This window comes from Eublepharis macularius, chromosome 3 (assembly GCF_028583425.1).
Source record: "Eublepharis macularius isolate TG4126 chromosome 3, MPM_Emac_v1.0, whole genome shotgun sequence".
In the NCBI taxonomy this organism is placed as follows: Eukaryota; Metazoa; Chordata; class Lepidosauria; order Squamata; family Eublepharidae; genus Eublepharis; species Eublepharis macularius.
The window spans coordinates 188,772,507-188,787,675 of record NC_072792.1 but is presented as its reverse complement, the minus strand read 5'-3'; the positions used below and the strand labels follow the sequence as shown (position 1 = coordinate 188,787,675).

The following is a 15,169-nucleotide window of genomic DNA, read 5'->3' as shown; positions in this document are numbered from 1 at the left end:
CTTTGCTCACCCCCCCCACCCGGCTTTTGGGGGGTCAGCACAAGAGCCAGTGCCCCCATCCTGGTAGCCCCTCTGCAAGAAACAGGCAAAAGCTCCCCCCTCCCCTGCAAATCTGAGACCCTTTCAGGACCTCACCTGACAATACGTAGGTGCCGCTGTCCTTGGAGATGTATTCAAGCTTGGCAGGGCGCTGGCGGCCGCCAGCCAGACGGCGGTGGCGGTCGCACTGTGGCTGATAGGGCACGTTGAGGATAAAATTGACGAGGCGAAACTGCTTCTCCGTCCAGAGTCGCTGCAGGCGGTTCAGGGTGTCCCGGGAGCGATAGCGGCCCTTCTCACAGGCGTAGATCTGGGGACGCAGTTGCCTCCTGAGCGGATGAGCTGGGGCAGGCACCACAGGGAGCCGCGTGACCCCGCTGCTGGGCAGCCTGCCCCACCCACCGAGGCACGCCACTCACCCGCAAGATGGACTCGCTGTGCTCCAACAGGGGATGCGCAAGGAGCTGCCCCAGGGAGAACTGCATGTTCACAGGGCTCTTGGAACCTATGGCTGGGAGAGAGCCGGCTACAGGCATCAGCTGGCGAAGCAGGCCTGGGCCTCCGCTCCAAGACGGCTTCTGCCTCCCCGCCTGCTCTGCCCGCTCACCAAGCCTTGGCAGAGGGAAGGGAGCAGCCCGAGAATCCCTGGGGCGAGGCGGCCCCTCCCTGCCCAGGGGCCTCACCAGCGAAGATCTCCTTCCAGCAGCCAACCTTCAGGAAATGGCTGCCGAGTTTCAGCAGCAAGGGCATGTACTTCTGCAGGTTCTTGATGGCTCGCACGCAGGCCTGCAGGACAGGGTGGCCGGTGGGCAGGCTGCCCTCGATGCGGATCGCCTCGCTGAGCCACTCATCCATCTTCTCAACAGCCAGAGCAGCGCTGAACTGCCAGCAAAGGGGCCCAGGGGCCTGGGTCACTGGGAGGGGCAGCCCGCCTCTCTCCACTCCGCGGCAGCTGCCCTGACTCCGTGTGAAGCGATGGGGAGGAGGGGGCCCAAGGATGAGCCCATGGAAGGAGGGCAGCAGTGGCAAGCAAAGGGGAGCAGGGGGCCAAGGACCACTGCGGGGGCGGGGGGGGGGGCGGCGGCGGCGGAATACTGCCCTTGCGAACACAAGCACAGCAGAGGTGCCGATCAGAACAGCAGTCTGTCCAGGGCAACCTCTTTTCCCCACCATTGCCCAGCCAGGGGCTCCAGAAGGCCTGCATGTCAGGGACAATATAATAATAATAACAACATTCGATTTACGTACCGCGCTTCAGGACAACTTAACACCCTCTCAGAGCGGTTTACAAAGTATGCCATTATTGTATTGTCGAAGGCTTTCACGGCTGGAGAACGATGGTTGTTGTGGGTTTTCCGGGCTGTATTGCCGTGGTCTTGGCATTGTAGTTCCTGACGTTTCGCCAGCAGCTGTGGCTGGCATCTTCAGAGGTGTATGACCTACATCTTTTCCACAAATGACCTACATCTTTTCCACACTGTGACACTGAGAGATCTCTGTCTTTCGGTGCTACACCTCTGAAGATGCCAGCCACAGCTGCTGGCGAAACGTCAGGAACTACAATGCCAAGACCACGGCAATACAGCCCGGAAAACCCACAACAACCATATGCCATTATTGTGCCCACAACCACCACCACCCTGTGAGGTGGGCGGGGCTGAGAGAGCTCTGGAAGAGCTGTGGCTGACCCAAGGCCGCCCAGCCGGCTTCAAGCTCCCTGGAAGGAGCCAACTGCTCCTTTCTGCATCTTTTCTGGGGTCACGGCACTCTTTCGGAGAGGGGTGCTCCGTGTTTCAAATGTGGCTGCACCACCCAGTCCAATGGAGGGAGGGTCGAAAGCCCCCCCACCCCCCCCCCAAACTAGTACCTTGACAAAAGCCAGGCACTTCCACTCTGTGATCTGCTCGGACACAATGCGGAACAGCTGCCAGATGCGCGCATGAACCTCAATGGTGCCCTGGCTCCCAGTGATGAAGGAGACGTCCATGCACTCTCCTGCGGAGGCAGGCAGCCCCGGCGTCACTGGCACGCCCTCCTGGAGGTGCCGGGGGCATGACGATCCGGGGGGGGCGGGGGGGGGCCACGGCCAGACCAGACCAGCCTTGTGCGCGCACGCACACACACACGCAAGCACGCACGCACGCACGCACCCCCTTCTCTCTCCTCTCACCTGTCATGATCCGCTGGGAGCGGCAGAGCTCGGCAATGCGCACCACTGTGGCCTGGAAGTGGTGGAGGAGTCTGTACAGTTCCTCCTCCATGGCGCGAGGGTGTTGGAAGGGGTCCCGGAAACGGCCCACCGTGACTGTGGCCAGCACCTCCTGGAGCTCCCACGTGGCTTTCTGGAGGGAGCTGCTAAGCTCTGCAATGATGCTCAGGCGCCGGGAGACAATGAAGTCAGAGACCTCCCGCTGCTGGTACACAAAGGCGTCCCAGGTGTCCAGGAGCTGCAATGCAACACCTGGGGCTCAGCTGCCCGTGCCACCCTCGTGCTGCATGTGTGAATGCTTCAACCGCAGAGGGAGGGAGACTTCGCACAGGATCTAACAAGCTGCACCCCACAGCCAGCATCTGTCGGCACCCCCTCCTGGCCTGCACACGATCCCAGCAGGCAACCACAAAGCCATCGGCCTCTGAGAAAGCTGGGGCTTACAAGCCACTTCCTGGGTCCGGAGCAGTCAGCAGTCTGGGGGGCCTTGCTCCGACCAGCTGCCCTGGCCCCAGGCGCGCTGGGGAAGGGGCCGGCTCAGACTCAGGGCTCTCACCTGGCCAGGTCTCCTGGCCCCACACCTGGAGCTGACAGACTGAACAGGTCAGAGCCAGGCAGCGCCTGTAACCGTCCATTCTCCCCCTCCCAAAGCCAGCTTCATGCTCAGTGGCCATCATGCAACCCCCTGTGCCCGCCACCGAGGGCCAGGCTGGACAGGCCAACCGGATTAGGCTGGCATTGAAAAGAAGGAGCGGGCCATGTGGAGATGCCCTTGTCTGCTCCACAGAGCCAATTTACCACCAGAGTGTAAAGGGGGGGGGCAGTGCAGGGCCTTGGCCTTTGTCCCTCTCTGTGCCATCCCCCGGGCCAAGAATGAGGATCGCCTTGCAGAACCAAAAGGCACGCTCTGGACAAGGCCTTCGTCTTCCGCTCCCCACAAATGCTCACTAGGAACTCTCTGCTTCCCCAAACCCACCAGGCCTCCTCAGAGGCCATTCCTCTTTCTCTTGGCGGCACCCAAGCCTTTGGTATGGAGCAGAGGAGGCCAGAGGAAGCCCCCCCCCTGCCCTGCCCAGCGCAGGGCCCTCACCAGGTTCTCCAGGCTTTCTTCACTGGGGTTGAGTGGGCGGAAGCACTGCTGGATGACCTCGTTGAGGGCTCGCACGTACTCCACAGCCTCCTGCAGCTCAGCCAGCTGTCCTTGGTACTGATCGAGCTGCAGAGAAGCAAGCACAACCCATTCTCAGTGGGTCAGGCCCTTGAGCGTGTGGGTCTGGCCAGCACAGGAGGGACTGTGTTCCACTGGGCACCAGTACTCCCAAGGGGCTTTGCATAATGACTGGGACAGCATGGGAGACACAAAACGACTGACAACTGGTCTCCTGCACAACCAGCCTTCTGAGTCGAGCCCACAAGGGACAATTTAAACCACTCCAGAGCACATCCCTTGATAGCTCCTGCTATCCCCAGATGTCTCAGCAGGACGGCACGTCCACCACCTCCAGCAACAGCAACAAAGCACAGCCCTTGTCCACATTCAAAGGGAGATCAACAACGAATGCCACCACGTTGCCTCCGACCCACAGCCCGGCCTGAAGCCCAACTGATAAAGGTCTGGAGCAGGGAGACTCGGAGCTGCTCTGCCACCCCCTCCCTACTGCCCTCCCCAGAAAGGGCCCATTAGGCAGCGGACAAGCACCGGCCCCAACGTTCTTCTCCAGTGGCGACTTCTCAGGAAATATACAAGTAGCGCCTTCTTCGGCGGCTGAGGAAAAACACTGTGTCAATAATGGCGTTAGAATGCTACAGTGGCTGCAAATTAGCACACTGCTGCTTCGATGCCCTCTACTGCCATGAGCTCAATAGGTGGCCTTGGGTGAGCCCCTCCTCTCAGCCCAGCTCCCCAGATGTATTGTGGGGATAATAACAACACTAACATCACTCTGGGTGAGGCACTAATTTGTTTAGAAGAGCAGTGTACAAGCACAGTTGTCGTTATTACAAACACAATTGTGGGCTGTAGCAACAGAAGCATCGTGTCCAGATCACGAGACGTGATGGTATCGCTCTACTCTGCTCTGGTTAGACCTCACATGGAGTATTGTGTTCAGTTTGGGGCATCACAATTTAAGAAGGATATAGAAAAGCTGGAAAGTGTCCAGAGGAGGGCAAGGAAGATGGGGGGGGCTGGAGACCAAGTCCTATGAGGAAAGGTTGAAGGAGCTCGGAATGTTTAGCCTGGAGAGGAGACGGCTGAGAGGCGATAGGAGAACCATCTTCAAGTACTTGAAGGGCTGCAATATAGAGGATGGCGCGGAGTTGTTTTCCGCTTACCCAGAAGATCAGAACAGAACAGGTTGAAATTAAATCAAAAGTTTTCGGCTAAACATTAGGAAGAACTTCCGACAGTCCCTCAGTGGAACAGGCTTCCTCGGGAGGTGGTGGGCTCTCCTTCTTTGGAGCTTTTTAAGCAGAGGCTAGATGGCCACCTGACAGCAATGCTGATTCTGTGAACCTGGGCAGGTCGTGAGAGGGAGGGCAGGAAGGGGTACATCAGTGCTTAGTTCTCGTGGCCCCTTCTTACATGCCCAGGGTAGTGCCGATCGCCACTTTGGGGTCAGGTAGCCATTTCCCCCAGGCTGGTTTGGCTAGGGATCCTGATGGTGTTTTGCCATTTTCTGGGCATGGAGCAGGGGTCACTGGGTGTGTGTGTGGGGGGGGGGGGAGGATAGCTGTGAATTCCCTGCATTGTGCAGGGGTTTGGACTAGATGACCCTAGAGGTCCCTTCCCACCCTATGATTCTATTATTATATTGGAGCTCACTGGTCTGCTCCTGACACCGTATCTGTATCAGGATGGGCAGGGTCACGAGTCCAAGAATGGCTTTCACAGCCCCCCAGATCTTGTTGGTATCTCTTGCAGTGGCTGAGTCAAAGTGATCCATCGGTGGTCAAAAGAGAGCCCTAGACGCTTCTACTGCCTGAAGCATATTACAACAGTGTCCGAATCCGAGATAATCTGAGAAATTTTGTATGCAAAAAACTTTGCACAAGTCTCCCTACTAATTGCCAGTTCTTAAGATTTTATGGATTCAGACCTAAAACTCAGCAACTGATTAAACACCCTAAACAGATAAGAGGGTGACAATGAAGTGAAAAATAAATGAAATTGTGCCCTCAAGTCATAGCTGACTTATGGCTCCCCCTGGTGGGGTTTTCACAGCAAAAGACCCACAGAGGTGGCTTGCCATCGCCTGCCTCTGCAACCCTGGTTTTCCTTTGGAGGTCTCCCATCCAGTGACTAACCACGGCCAACCCTGCCTAGCCTCTGAGATCTGACGAGGTCAGGCTCCCCTGGGCGACGCTGGTCAGGGCAACAGTGAAGTACACCTCACCCTAACCCTTCCCCATCAGCTCCATTCTGTGCCCGCCTCAACCACTCCAGGTGGCTCCTAACTCTCTGTAAGTCACCCAGCTCTGAAGTAAACCACATTTCCGGATTCTGCCCTGAGGGCAAGAGAGCACCCCAAGGGACAACCCCATCCAATAGTCTCCAGTAGCCCCGTGCTCCCAGGGTATCATGCTAATTTCCCTTGCAAGCAAAGTGATGCTCAGAATTCTACAGCAAAGACTCTTACCACTTATGGAACGAGAAATGCCAGATGTTCAAGCTGGATTCAGGAAAGGAAGAGGCACCAGAGATCACATTGCAAATTTACGATGGCTAATGGCACATACCAGGGAATTTCAGAAGAAAATCAGCCAGTGTTTTACAGATTACAGCAAAGCTTTTGACCGTGTGTGAATCATGAAAAGCTATGGAGAGTCTTAAAAGAAGTGGGGGTGCCACAGCATCTGATTGTTTTGATGCGCAACCTGTGCTCTGGACAAGAGGCCACTGTCAGGACAGAATATGGGGAAACAGAATGGTTTCCAACTGACAAGGGTGTCTAGACAAGGATGCATATCATCTCCCTACCTGTTCAACCTCTATGCAGAGCATATCATAAGGAAAGATGGATTAGATCTAGAAGAAGGTGGCGTGAAAACTGGGTGGAAGGAACACTAACAATTTGAGATATGCAGATGACACCACATTACTAACAGAAAATAGTGGAGACTTGAAACAACTACTGGTGAAGGTTAAAGGAGAAAGCGCCAAAGAAGGATTACAGCTAAACATAAAAAAGACAAAAGTAATGACTACCGAGGAGTTACACAATTTTAAAGTTGACAATGAGGAAATTGAAGTTGTCCAAGATTTCCTAATCCTTGGCTCAATCATCAACCAACAGGGAGACGGCAATGAAGAAATCAGAAGATTGAGACTTGGAAGAGCAGCTGTGAGGGAACTAGAGAAGATCCTCAAAGATAAAGATGTCTCTCTGGGAACCAAGATCAAGATAATCCAAACTATGGTATTCCCCATTGCCATGTATGGATGTGAAAGCTGGACGGTAAAGAAAGAAGATGGATTCATTTGAAATGGGGTGTCGGAGGAGAGTTCTGCGGATACCATGGACAGCCAAAAAGACAAATAAGTGGGTTCTAGATCAAATCAAGCCTGAATTCTCCTTAGAAACTAAAATGACAAGACTAAGGCTATTGTACTTTGGTCACATCATGAGAAGATAAAATTTATATACCACCTTTCAGGACAAGTTAACACCCATTCAGAGCAGTTTAGAAAGTGTGCTATTATTATCCCCACAACAATAATCACCTGTGAGGTGGGTGGGGCTGAGAGAGCTCTGAAAGAGCTGTGACCGACCCAAGGCCACCCAGCTGGCTTCAAGTGGAGCAGTGGGGAATCAAACCCGGATCTCCAGATTACAGTCCTGCGCTCTTAACCGCTACATCAAACTGGCTCTAATAATAGGACGTTTTGGAGGTCTTTCCTTCATAGGGTCACCATAGGTCAGAGGCGACCTGACAGCATATAACACACACACACACTTGAGTCTCAGTGAGAAAGTTGGACTATCAATAACATAAATAAATAAATTTAACCAAAATATAATCCAAATTATTTTACATCATTCTCTCCTCCATTTTTCCCCCTCACAACAACCTTGTGAGGTAGATTAGGCTGAGAGTGCATGACGTGTCCAAGTTGAGCTTCCATGGCAGGGTGGGGAATCAACCCTGGCACTATGCCACTCCAGCCACTACACCATAAAAACAGTCCAATAAAGAGCTCTGGAGAGCACAAAAGCCTGCATGCCCTGTTGTGTCCTGAGCCTGACCCGCAAGCCCTTCCTCTCACTCCAGACCCACAAGGGCTGGACCAGGTTCAGCCGTGGGGAGCAGCGTGCATGCTCAGAGGTCCTCTGGAAATTTAAAAGGCTACAGAAATCTATTTAATAGCTTTGCCTTCACCGCTGTACGTGTGTGCTTGACGGGGCTGTGCACAGGGCACACGGTAGGCAGGAGGCTGTTTTGGTTGCTGGTCGCTGCAGATGTGGCTCTCCATGTGTTGGGGACTGAATCCCAAGGCCTTGGCCCCTGGGGTACCACACAGCATCTTCCTTGAGGGGGGGTACCTTCTGGGAGCACTTGGCAATGGTGAAAATGTTGCTGCTGACATTCTGGTAGATCTGCAGAACGCCCGACAACTCCGCAATTAAAAGTTCGCTCCGCTGCGTGGTCTCTGCCAGCAAGAGAGCCAGGATGTCCCCGTTGATGGATGCCAGCCGCGGAACTGTGAGGACAGAGGGAGCCCCCCACCCTGTGAGCACAGAGGCAGGCAAGGGGGCCTCCGCCACAGCCCTCCTCTCCTGGGCCACCTACGGATGTCCTGGTGAATGCCAGAGCAGTCCACAAAGAGGAGGCGATTGGATGTGATGATAGACGGTGGCACTTGCTTGACCCGGCTCGCCCACGCCCGCAGCTTGAGGATTTGGCTCACGTAGTCCTCGCAGGGCCAGCCCTTCATGTCCTCCAGCTGGCTGGCATCCCAGCTGTGAATAAAGTGGTAGATCTCGGCCAGCCAGGAGTATGTCCGGCACAGGTGCTTGGTCTCCAAGAGCGCGGCCTGCAGGGACGGGAAGAGCACCAAAGGGAGTTCCTCCAACCTCAAAGCCCTTTTGCCCCCTGCTAGGGGAAGGGCCCTTGCTCACAGCTCACGGCCATGAACAGGCAAGACCTCTTCAGAGCAAGCAAGCAAGAAGGGGACCAGCTCCTCTGAGGACCTGCCAGGCCTTATTCCTCCCTAGCATTTTCTGCTTGCATGAAAAACACCCCACCGCCCCAGGGAGGCAGAGGCTGCAATCTGAGCCCCAGAGCAAGGAGGTAGCACCGGGGAAGGCCTCGGCCCCTGCCCTCTTTGCTGGCCACTGTGGGAGACAGGACGCTGAGCTGCGCAGGCCGTGGCTCTGACCCCTGCTTATGCTCCTGGCCTGATGTGCAGGGGGTGGGGGGGGGGGAGCGCTCGCAGGAAGTGCTGCAAAAGCCATTCTTCTGAGAGGCTGGGGGGGGGGTGTCAGTGGCCGAGCACAGGCTGTGCCTGCAGAAAGCCCCCACCCCCTCCAGCAGCTGCCGAGAAGAGCAGGCAGGCCAGGGAGAAGCGGCGGCAGCCCTTCTGCCGGAAAGGGACGAGGGCCCTCGATGCTGAACCGCCTTTCAACAGGCAAGGCTTCTGCCGAGGTCAGCACTGAGCCCTCCAGCAGGCAGGGACTTCCCAGGAGCTGAGGTGGGAAAGGGTCTTCCGCATCATCTCCCCCTATCGAATTCTGATCACAGGAGACACCACGGACCGCCAGGCAGATGCCCAACCCACAAGCCACAGCCCCTCCCCAAGGACCTCCTCCGCACCGGGACACAGGCGTGGGCTCCAGGCTCCCGCTCTCACCGCCAGCAGGGCCTGCAGCTGGGCCCGCACCTTCTGGATGACGCTGTCGGACCCCAGATCCTTCTCCAGTTGCTCTCGGGACAGCAAGGGATACTGACCCCGCAGCCGGTGGCCAACCACCTCCAGGCCGCTGACCGCCTTCCGGTCCAGGTGGTGGACCAGCTGCGGATCCTCCCCAGACTGCTCCTTCAGAGGTGGCCCCTGGAGTCGCTCAGAAGAGCGCTGGCCAGCACTGCCCGCTCCGCCTGGTCCCAGGAGGGCTGCAAGGGAGAGGTCCAAATACATGCAAGAGGCCCGAGGGGGGGGGCACGGGGGGGGAGGGGGGAGGGGGGCCCTCTACCCAGGCTTGGACTCCCCACGTGTGGCTCACCACTCGGCTGTGCTTGATCTTCCTCATGTTCAAGTGCAGCCTGAGGCAGCTCCTCCCGAGCTCCTGGCGCCTCGCTATTGATGAGCGTCACCTGAAGAGAACGGCAAGCCCTCTGCAGGATCTCCCCAAGGCCGCCTGCTGCCCCCTCCCTCCCTCCCTCCCTCCCTCCCTCTGCCCCCGCCCATGCAAGGCCTGGGCAAGCCTCCTCCCCGGAGAGGGGAAAGCGGGACCCACCAGCAGGACAGACTCCACCACCCTGTCCAGGGCCCCGGAGAGGCACTCCTCCAGCTCCCTGCTGGAGGGAAAGAGGGCCAGCTGGTCTTCCGGGCTGAACACAACCTCTACTTGGATGACGGCCTTCCGCTGGGTGCCATCCGCCTGCAGGGGGGAGAAGAGGAGGCAGAGTGAGCAAGTGACTCCCGGAGGCTAAAGCCGGAGCCATGGGGAGGGAGGGGGGGAGGGGGAGGGGAGACGAGGCCCCTCTGCTTCCTGGGGCTCAGAACCTTCATGGTGTGGCTGACAAAGGTGGTGGCCTCTTCCTGAACAACGGAGACCAGATTCTGGCAGATGAGGAAGTTCACCAGGAGTGCCAGGAAGCCCAGCTTTTGCAGCCACGACTCAGCCTCCTGTAGGCGGCCCTGCAGTTGCTCGAAATCCAGCCGCTGCTGGTACAAGGACTCCTTGGAGACGTACAGCTTTCGGCCTTGCACCCGCGTCTGCAGCCCTTGCGCCATCTGGTAGGTGTCATCCCGCACCTGCACACATCCACAGATGGGACCCACTAAGGTCAGGCTGAAGAACCTGGCACTGAAGCACGCCCAGTGGCTTCTTTCCGGAGACACCCTTGAGCTCCCACCGCAAACAGGCATCAGCGGCCCCCATCCCTCCACGTTGAGAGGAGGGGGCCAGGGTGCGCAAACACGGTTGCATATGCACAGAAACTGCCGAGAGAGAGAGAGAATTGTAACTGCAATGCAGGCTCTCCGTCTCTGGGGCTCTGTGGCACCCTGCGGCATCCGCTGCCCCTTTGCCTTCCCTCGTGCCACGCTTGTACACTGCTAACCAAGGACAACATCAGGGAGGCTCTAAAAGTCCCTCCAACGACCCGATCCAAAGCCTGACAGCGCAGCCCCTGGACCTTCCCTGCTGGGAACTGCTGAGCGCAGCGCATTCCGCCTCTCTGCACCCGACATCAGCTGTGGGGAAAGCGCAGCACAGGACAAGCAGTTCATGGCTGTGGCCTCACGGACCGCTTCCAGGCTGCAGTAGAAGGCAGGAGGCAGCTGGCTGCAGCCCAGGCCTGTGTGTTAGAGCTCTTAGGGCTGGCGTTTGGGATTAGAAGGAAGGGAAGGTGGCAGGGGGTTGGCCCCTTCCGACTCCATGGTTCTAGATGGGAGCTGGTATTGCTAAGGGGCTCGGCTACAGAACAGGAGCGCCCGTCCCAACGCGACGGGCTGCAAGGCCTGCGCCAGCAACTTGAGAGTGCTAATCCTGGCTGGCCTTACAAGGCAGGTTGGGGGATTAAGGCAGGATGGCCCACGTGCCGTGCCGTGCCGTGCCGCGCCTTGAATACGAAAGCCTACGAAGGCTAAGCAGCACGACGAGGGACAGGAAAACTGTGTGCCTGCGACCTTGTGTCTCCCGCCTGCACCCCCAGAGAGAGCTTCTTGGCCCCTGCCATTCGTACCAGCTCCAGGATGGAGGAGCAGAGGGTGAGGAACCTGTGGAGCAGGTCTCGGGCACGGCTGTTCTCCTGGGACAGGCCCCACTGGAACTCGGCAAAGCTGCAGCACCTGTTGATGTTTTGGGGCAGCCAATGGACCGTCTTCAACTCCTGCAAGAGCCTGCAAGGGAGGGGAGAGAACAGGCTGTGGGGCTGCCCCCGAGAGGCTTATGGCCACAGAGCACACACGCACCCCCCTTCCCGTGGCCCTTACCCTTACCGGGAAATGTGAAGCAAAGCTGCTCCAAAGTGAGGCACTGCCTGCAGCAACTGGCAACCGAGCATCTCCTGGTGTTTCAGGCACTGAAGGTGTTTCACATTGCAGTACCAGCTGCAGACGGTAAAGACCCTCCTATGAGACTGCCCCCCCCCCAGTACCACCAGGCAGGCTATGAGCCAAGCAGGGCACCCTGCCTCGAGTCAAGCCCCGGCCTGGCGCTTCCCCCAGTGCCTTACCGGACAAAGGCTTTGCGGACCAGGAAGAGGCGGAAGAAGGGAACGTGTTGCATCAGCTGCCAGAGCACGGCTTCCCGGTGCCAGCTGCCCAGCGACACGGCCTCCGAGCCCTCCTCCGGGTGGACGTGCAGCACCCCAAAGGGGGAGAAGATGTAGTGCTGGGGGTTCACCTGCCGCTTTGGAACTGCCACGAGGTCATAGGGCCTGCAAGCAAGCGGCACGGCATCAGGTCAGGCCCAAGCAGGCTAGCAGATGGGGAAGTCGTGTGGCTCACGCCCACCCACCCCCGGCCCGTGTGGAGCCCCTTCACTGGCTCGCTGGGGCAGGCACAGGGCAGCTCTGCCTTCTCCTCCTGTTCCAGGCCTCCCCTCCTTGGGAAGGGACATCACGCCCCTCTGCCGGTGCCATCTGCAGGGGGGGGGGTCCCGAAGGTGCTGCACATGACGGGAGCCCGCACAGGGCCAGAGGGGCAGACTCATGGGGAGGCCCCCCCCGTTTCAGGCCAGGAAAGGCACTGGAGGATGTAAGCACCACGCCGGGGACCGGGGAGGGGGCGCCTGCCTGCACCAGGGGATGAAATCCGGCTGTCAGGGCAGAAGATGCAGCTACCTGAAATGCCGGCTGGGGGCAACATTCAGGTACAGGAATCGCACTTGCCCGCCTGCATATCGGCTCTTGACAAAGGCTTCCGCAGCCTGTAGGCCGGTCATGGCCTGTCCCTCGCCCGCTGCTGCTGCTGCCGCCTTCTTAGGCACGAGGTCTGGCGTGGCCAAGGGGGCTGTTTGGCAGGGCTCTGAAGGCGGCCTGCCACAGAGTGGAAAAGAGAATCAGGAGGGCCCAGAAGGGAAGGGCATTCCCAGGCCGGCCCGCCTGCCCGCCAGGGCCTTACACTGCCGCCGCCGCTGCGTGTCCCGGCTCCGCACAGGGGTATTCCACCGGCAGGTCCGTGGCTAAAGACAGAGACGTGAGGCCCAGGCAGCCAGCCCGGGAGGTCTCCTGCTGAGAGACCGCACTGCCCACTGGGCCCAGGCATCGCTGCAGCTCCTGGAGGGACACGGGGGCCGGCTGCTGCCAGCCAGAGGCGTCTTCCAGCACCCACTCGGAAGTGAAAGGGCAGGGCAGGCCTGCAAAGAGTGGCTCGGGGCCAGAGGGCAGCAGCCGAGCTGGGGGCGCAGGCCCTCGGGGGCACGCAGCTCGCGGAGGAGCCCACAACACAGAGCGGTCCTGGGGGAAGGCCTGCCCAATGGCCCCCAGGACATCCAGGTCGGAGACCAAGGCCTGGCTGCTCTGATACTGGTAGTAGAGGCCCTCCAAGTGGAGCAGCACCTCCGCCCGGCCGGCCAGGAGCTGGCGGAAGGGGGCCAGCAGCCGCAGCGCCTCCAGCAGGCGCCTCCAGGCCCTGCGGCTGCTCTTCTGCAGCACTGCGGTGAAGACGGCCACCAGCTCGGCCACTAGCTCGTCCACTTGCTGGGGCTCGGCGTGGCCCGTCTCCCGGAGCTGAGTGGCGAGGCGCTGGCGGACGGGCCAGGCCCACGAGCGGTCCACCTGGGGCGGCCCCCGGGGCTTGCTGCTACCTGCCAAGAGAGACAGAGGGGCTCCCCATGCATCCCTCCACAGCGGAGCCAGGCCTTGCCGAGAGTGCGCCTGGGCACTGCTGGCTTTCTGCAAGCGGCCCTCGGGAGATGGCATGGGGGCGTGGCGCCTGGCAGAGGGCAGAAGGGGCACCTGCTGCGGGCCTTCTGGGCCCCCTCCCGAGCACGCCCCAACGGGCGGATCGGGCTGGTCTGCGGGGGGGGGGGGGTGCGCGCGCGCGCGCGCGTGTGGGCCCAGCTTCTCCAGCCCCTCCTGCTCAGAGGCAGAAAAAGGAGCCCAGCGTTGACCCAGAGGCGGCCGAGGGGGCCCCGCGCCCCGGAAGTCAAGCAAGGGGAGGGACGGAGCGGCAATTTCACTTTCGAAACGTTTCCGAACACCTCCCCTGTGATGAGACCCCAAGGGGCTGTAGGGCTACCCACCCACCCACCCACCCCCCGTGCTCCCCGGGGGCAGCCGCCGGCACTCTGCACCGGCTCAGAGGCACCCGTGGCCGCGCCTCACCCTCGGCGGCAGGCGGCGACTCCATCGAGCTGTCGGGGCCGGGAGGGCGACGGGCAGGGCGCTCGCTCGGCCGTCCGTTGCCAGAGGCAGGCAGGCGCGCGGGCGCGCGCGCTCTCTCGAGGGCTGGCCCAACCGCCGGCGCGGCCTCTCGACGGCCGGGCGCGCCCTCGGGGCTGCCTGCGGGCTGGAAGCCGCAGCGGCCCGCCTCGGAGGGGCCCTCCGCTCCCCGGCCGCTTCCCAGGCGGGCCAGCGCGGCAGGGGGCTCCCGGGCCCAGGCCCTTCCCAGCCTGCAACTGAACGCCCGTCCAGCGAGGGACCAGCTACCATTTTTTAAACCTAAAGCTGTAGCGGAGATACGTCTTTCCCCTTGCATCTCTCCAGTGAAAAGGGCGAGCCTGGCTTTTCAAAAAAAAAAAAAGCTAGGAATCGAGCGAGCCCGGTACGCAGCAGTGTAGTGTTATAACAATGTTCAGTTGCCGGGTGTTTTTCCTGAAACTTGTCCAGAGGAATAAACGGCTGCCCTGCCCCTGTGGGTGGGACCAAAACTTCCCCACCCACGCTGCAGCCCTCCGTGCTCGGCTGCCTCTTCCCCCCCGAATTAGCAGCAAAGCAGGTCTGGGGAAGCTCAGAACTGACCCCCTGCCGGGGCGGCTCTTCTGAGGACGGGCGTAACTAATTTGGTGCAGCAAATTAACTGCCCGTAAGGGTCTGGGGGCCAGATGGCGCCCCCCCGCCCCCGCCCTTAAGGAACTCAAGTGTGAAATTGTTGTCTATCTAAAACCAGCCTCTGCCCTAGAGAATTAGGGAGCAGCAAACGCTGCAGTAATTTTTAAAAAGGAGTACAAAGGGGAACAGTTCCCTCACCCAAGTCTCCCAGGGTAAAGCTATGTTGCTTAATATGCTGATCTTTCACTGTGTTTCAGCAGTTCTTTAACTCTGTATTGGATCTCTGCTGGTTTTAAATCTTTGCAAATTTGCATTTATAGACCCCCATTACTTGCCTACTGAAATGTCCTTGAAAGTGACTGAACTAACTCATACTGTGTAATCCGCCTGGAGCCTTGGTGGAAAAGGCGGACTACAAATAACATAAACAAACAAACAGGTAGAAACTGCAGTCAAAGGTGAATGGAAGAGCGCCGCCTGTGGAGGGAGTGTGGAGGGAGTCTGCGTGGTCTCTGCAAAGGGAAGTCCTGCCTCACCAATCTCTCGGAGTTCTCTGAGAACGTGAACAAAAAAGGTAGCCGCAGGGATTGAAGGACGTCCTTCGGAGTGGTCCTGAGCCTTCCTTGGGGGAAGTACTCGGAAGTAGGGGGACAAGCTTTCTCCCGTGTGGGACCTGGGACCATCACACAACGTTCAGTCTCGACACACACACACACACCCCTCTATGAAAAGCCAACAGGAGAAATCATTTGTGGCTTCAGA

The 15,169-nt window shown here is 59.0% G+C and overlaps 1 protein-coding gene across 1 annotated transcript in view; it reads right to left on the bottom strand.

Moving 5' to 3' along the window:
• DNHD1 (dynein heavy chain domain 1) overlaps positions 1 to 13,460 on the bottom strand; it is an 86,534-nt gene extending 73,074 nt beyond the window's left edge. The window contains exons 1-17 of the mRNA XM_054974593.1: positions 12,537 to 13,460; positions 12,257 to 12,451; positions 11,648 to 11,851; positions 11,412 to 11,522; positions 11,156 to 11,312; positions 9,972 to 10,223; positions 9,703 to 9,846; positions 9,469 to 9,559; positions 9,099 to 9,358; positions 8,039 to 8,282; positions 7,792 to 7,949; positions 3,339 to 3,464; positions 2,210 to 2,486; positions 1,907 to 2,034; positions 723 to 921; positions 459 to 550; positions 136 to 349 (exon numbers count right to left, since the gene is read on the bottom strand). Of these exons, the coding sequence (XP_054830568.1) occupies positions 136 to 349; positions 459 to 550; positions 723 to 921; positions 1,907 to 2,034; positions 2,210 to 2,486; positions 3,339 to 3,464; positions 7,792 to 7,949; positions 8,039 to 8,282; positions 9,099 to 9,358; positions 9,469 to 9,559; positions 9,703 to 9,846; positions 9,972 to 10,223; positions 11,156 to 11,312; positions 11,412 to 11,522; positions 11,648 to 11,851; positions 12,257 to 12,451; positions 12,537 to 13,336 (3,652 nt within the window). The 5' untranslated portion in view covers positions 13,337 to 13,460. The remainder of the gene's footprint in view (positions 1 to 135; positions 350 to 458; positions 551 to 722; positions 922 to 1,906; positions 2,035 to 2,209; positions 2,487 to 3,338; positions 3,465 to 7,791; positions 7,950 to 8,038; positions 8,283 to 9,098; positions 9,359 to 9,468; positions 9,560 to 9,702; positions 9,847 to 9,971; positions 10,224 to 11,155; positions 11,313 to 11,411; positions 11,523 to 11,647; positions 11,852 to 12,256; positions 12,452 to 12,536) is intronic.
• Positions 13,461 to 15,169: the final 1,709 nt, after the last annotated feature.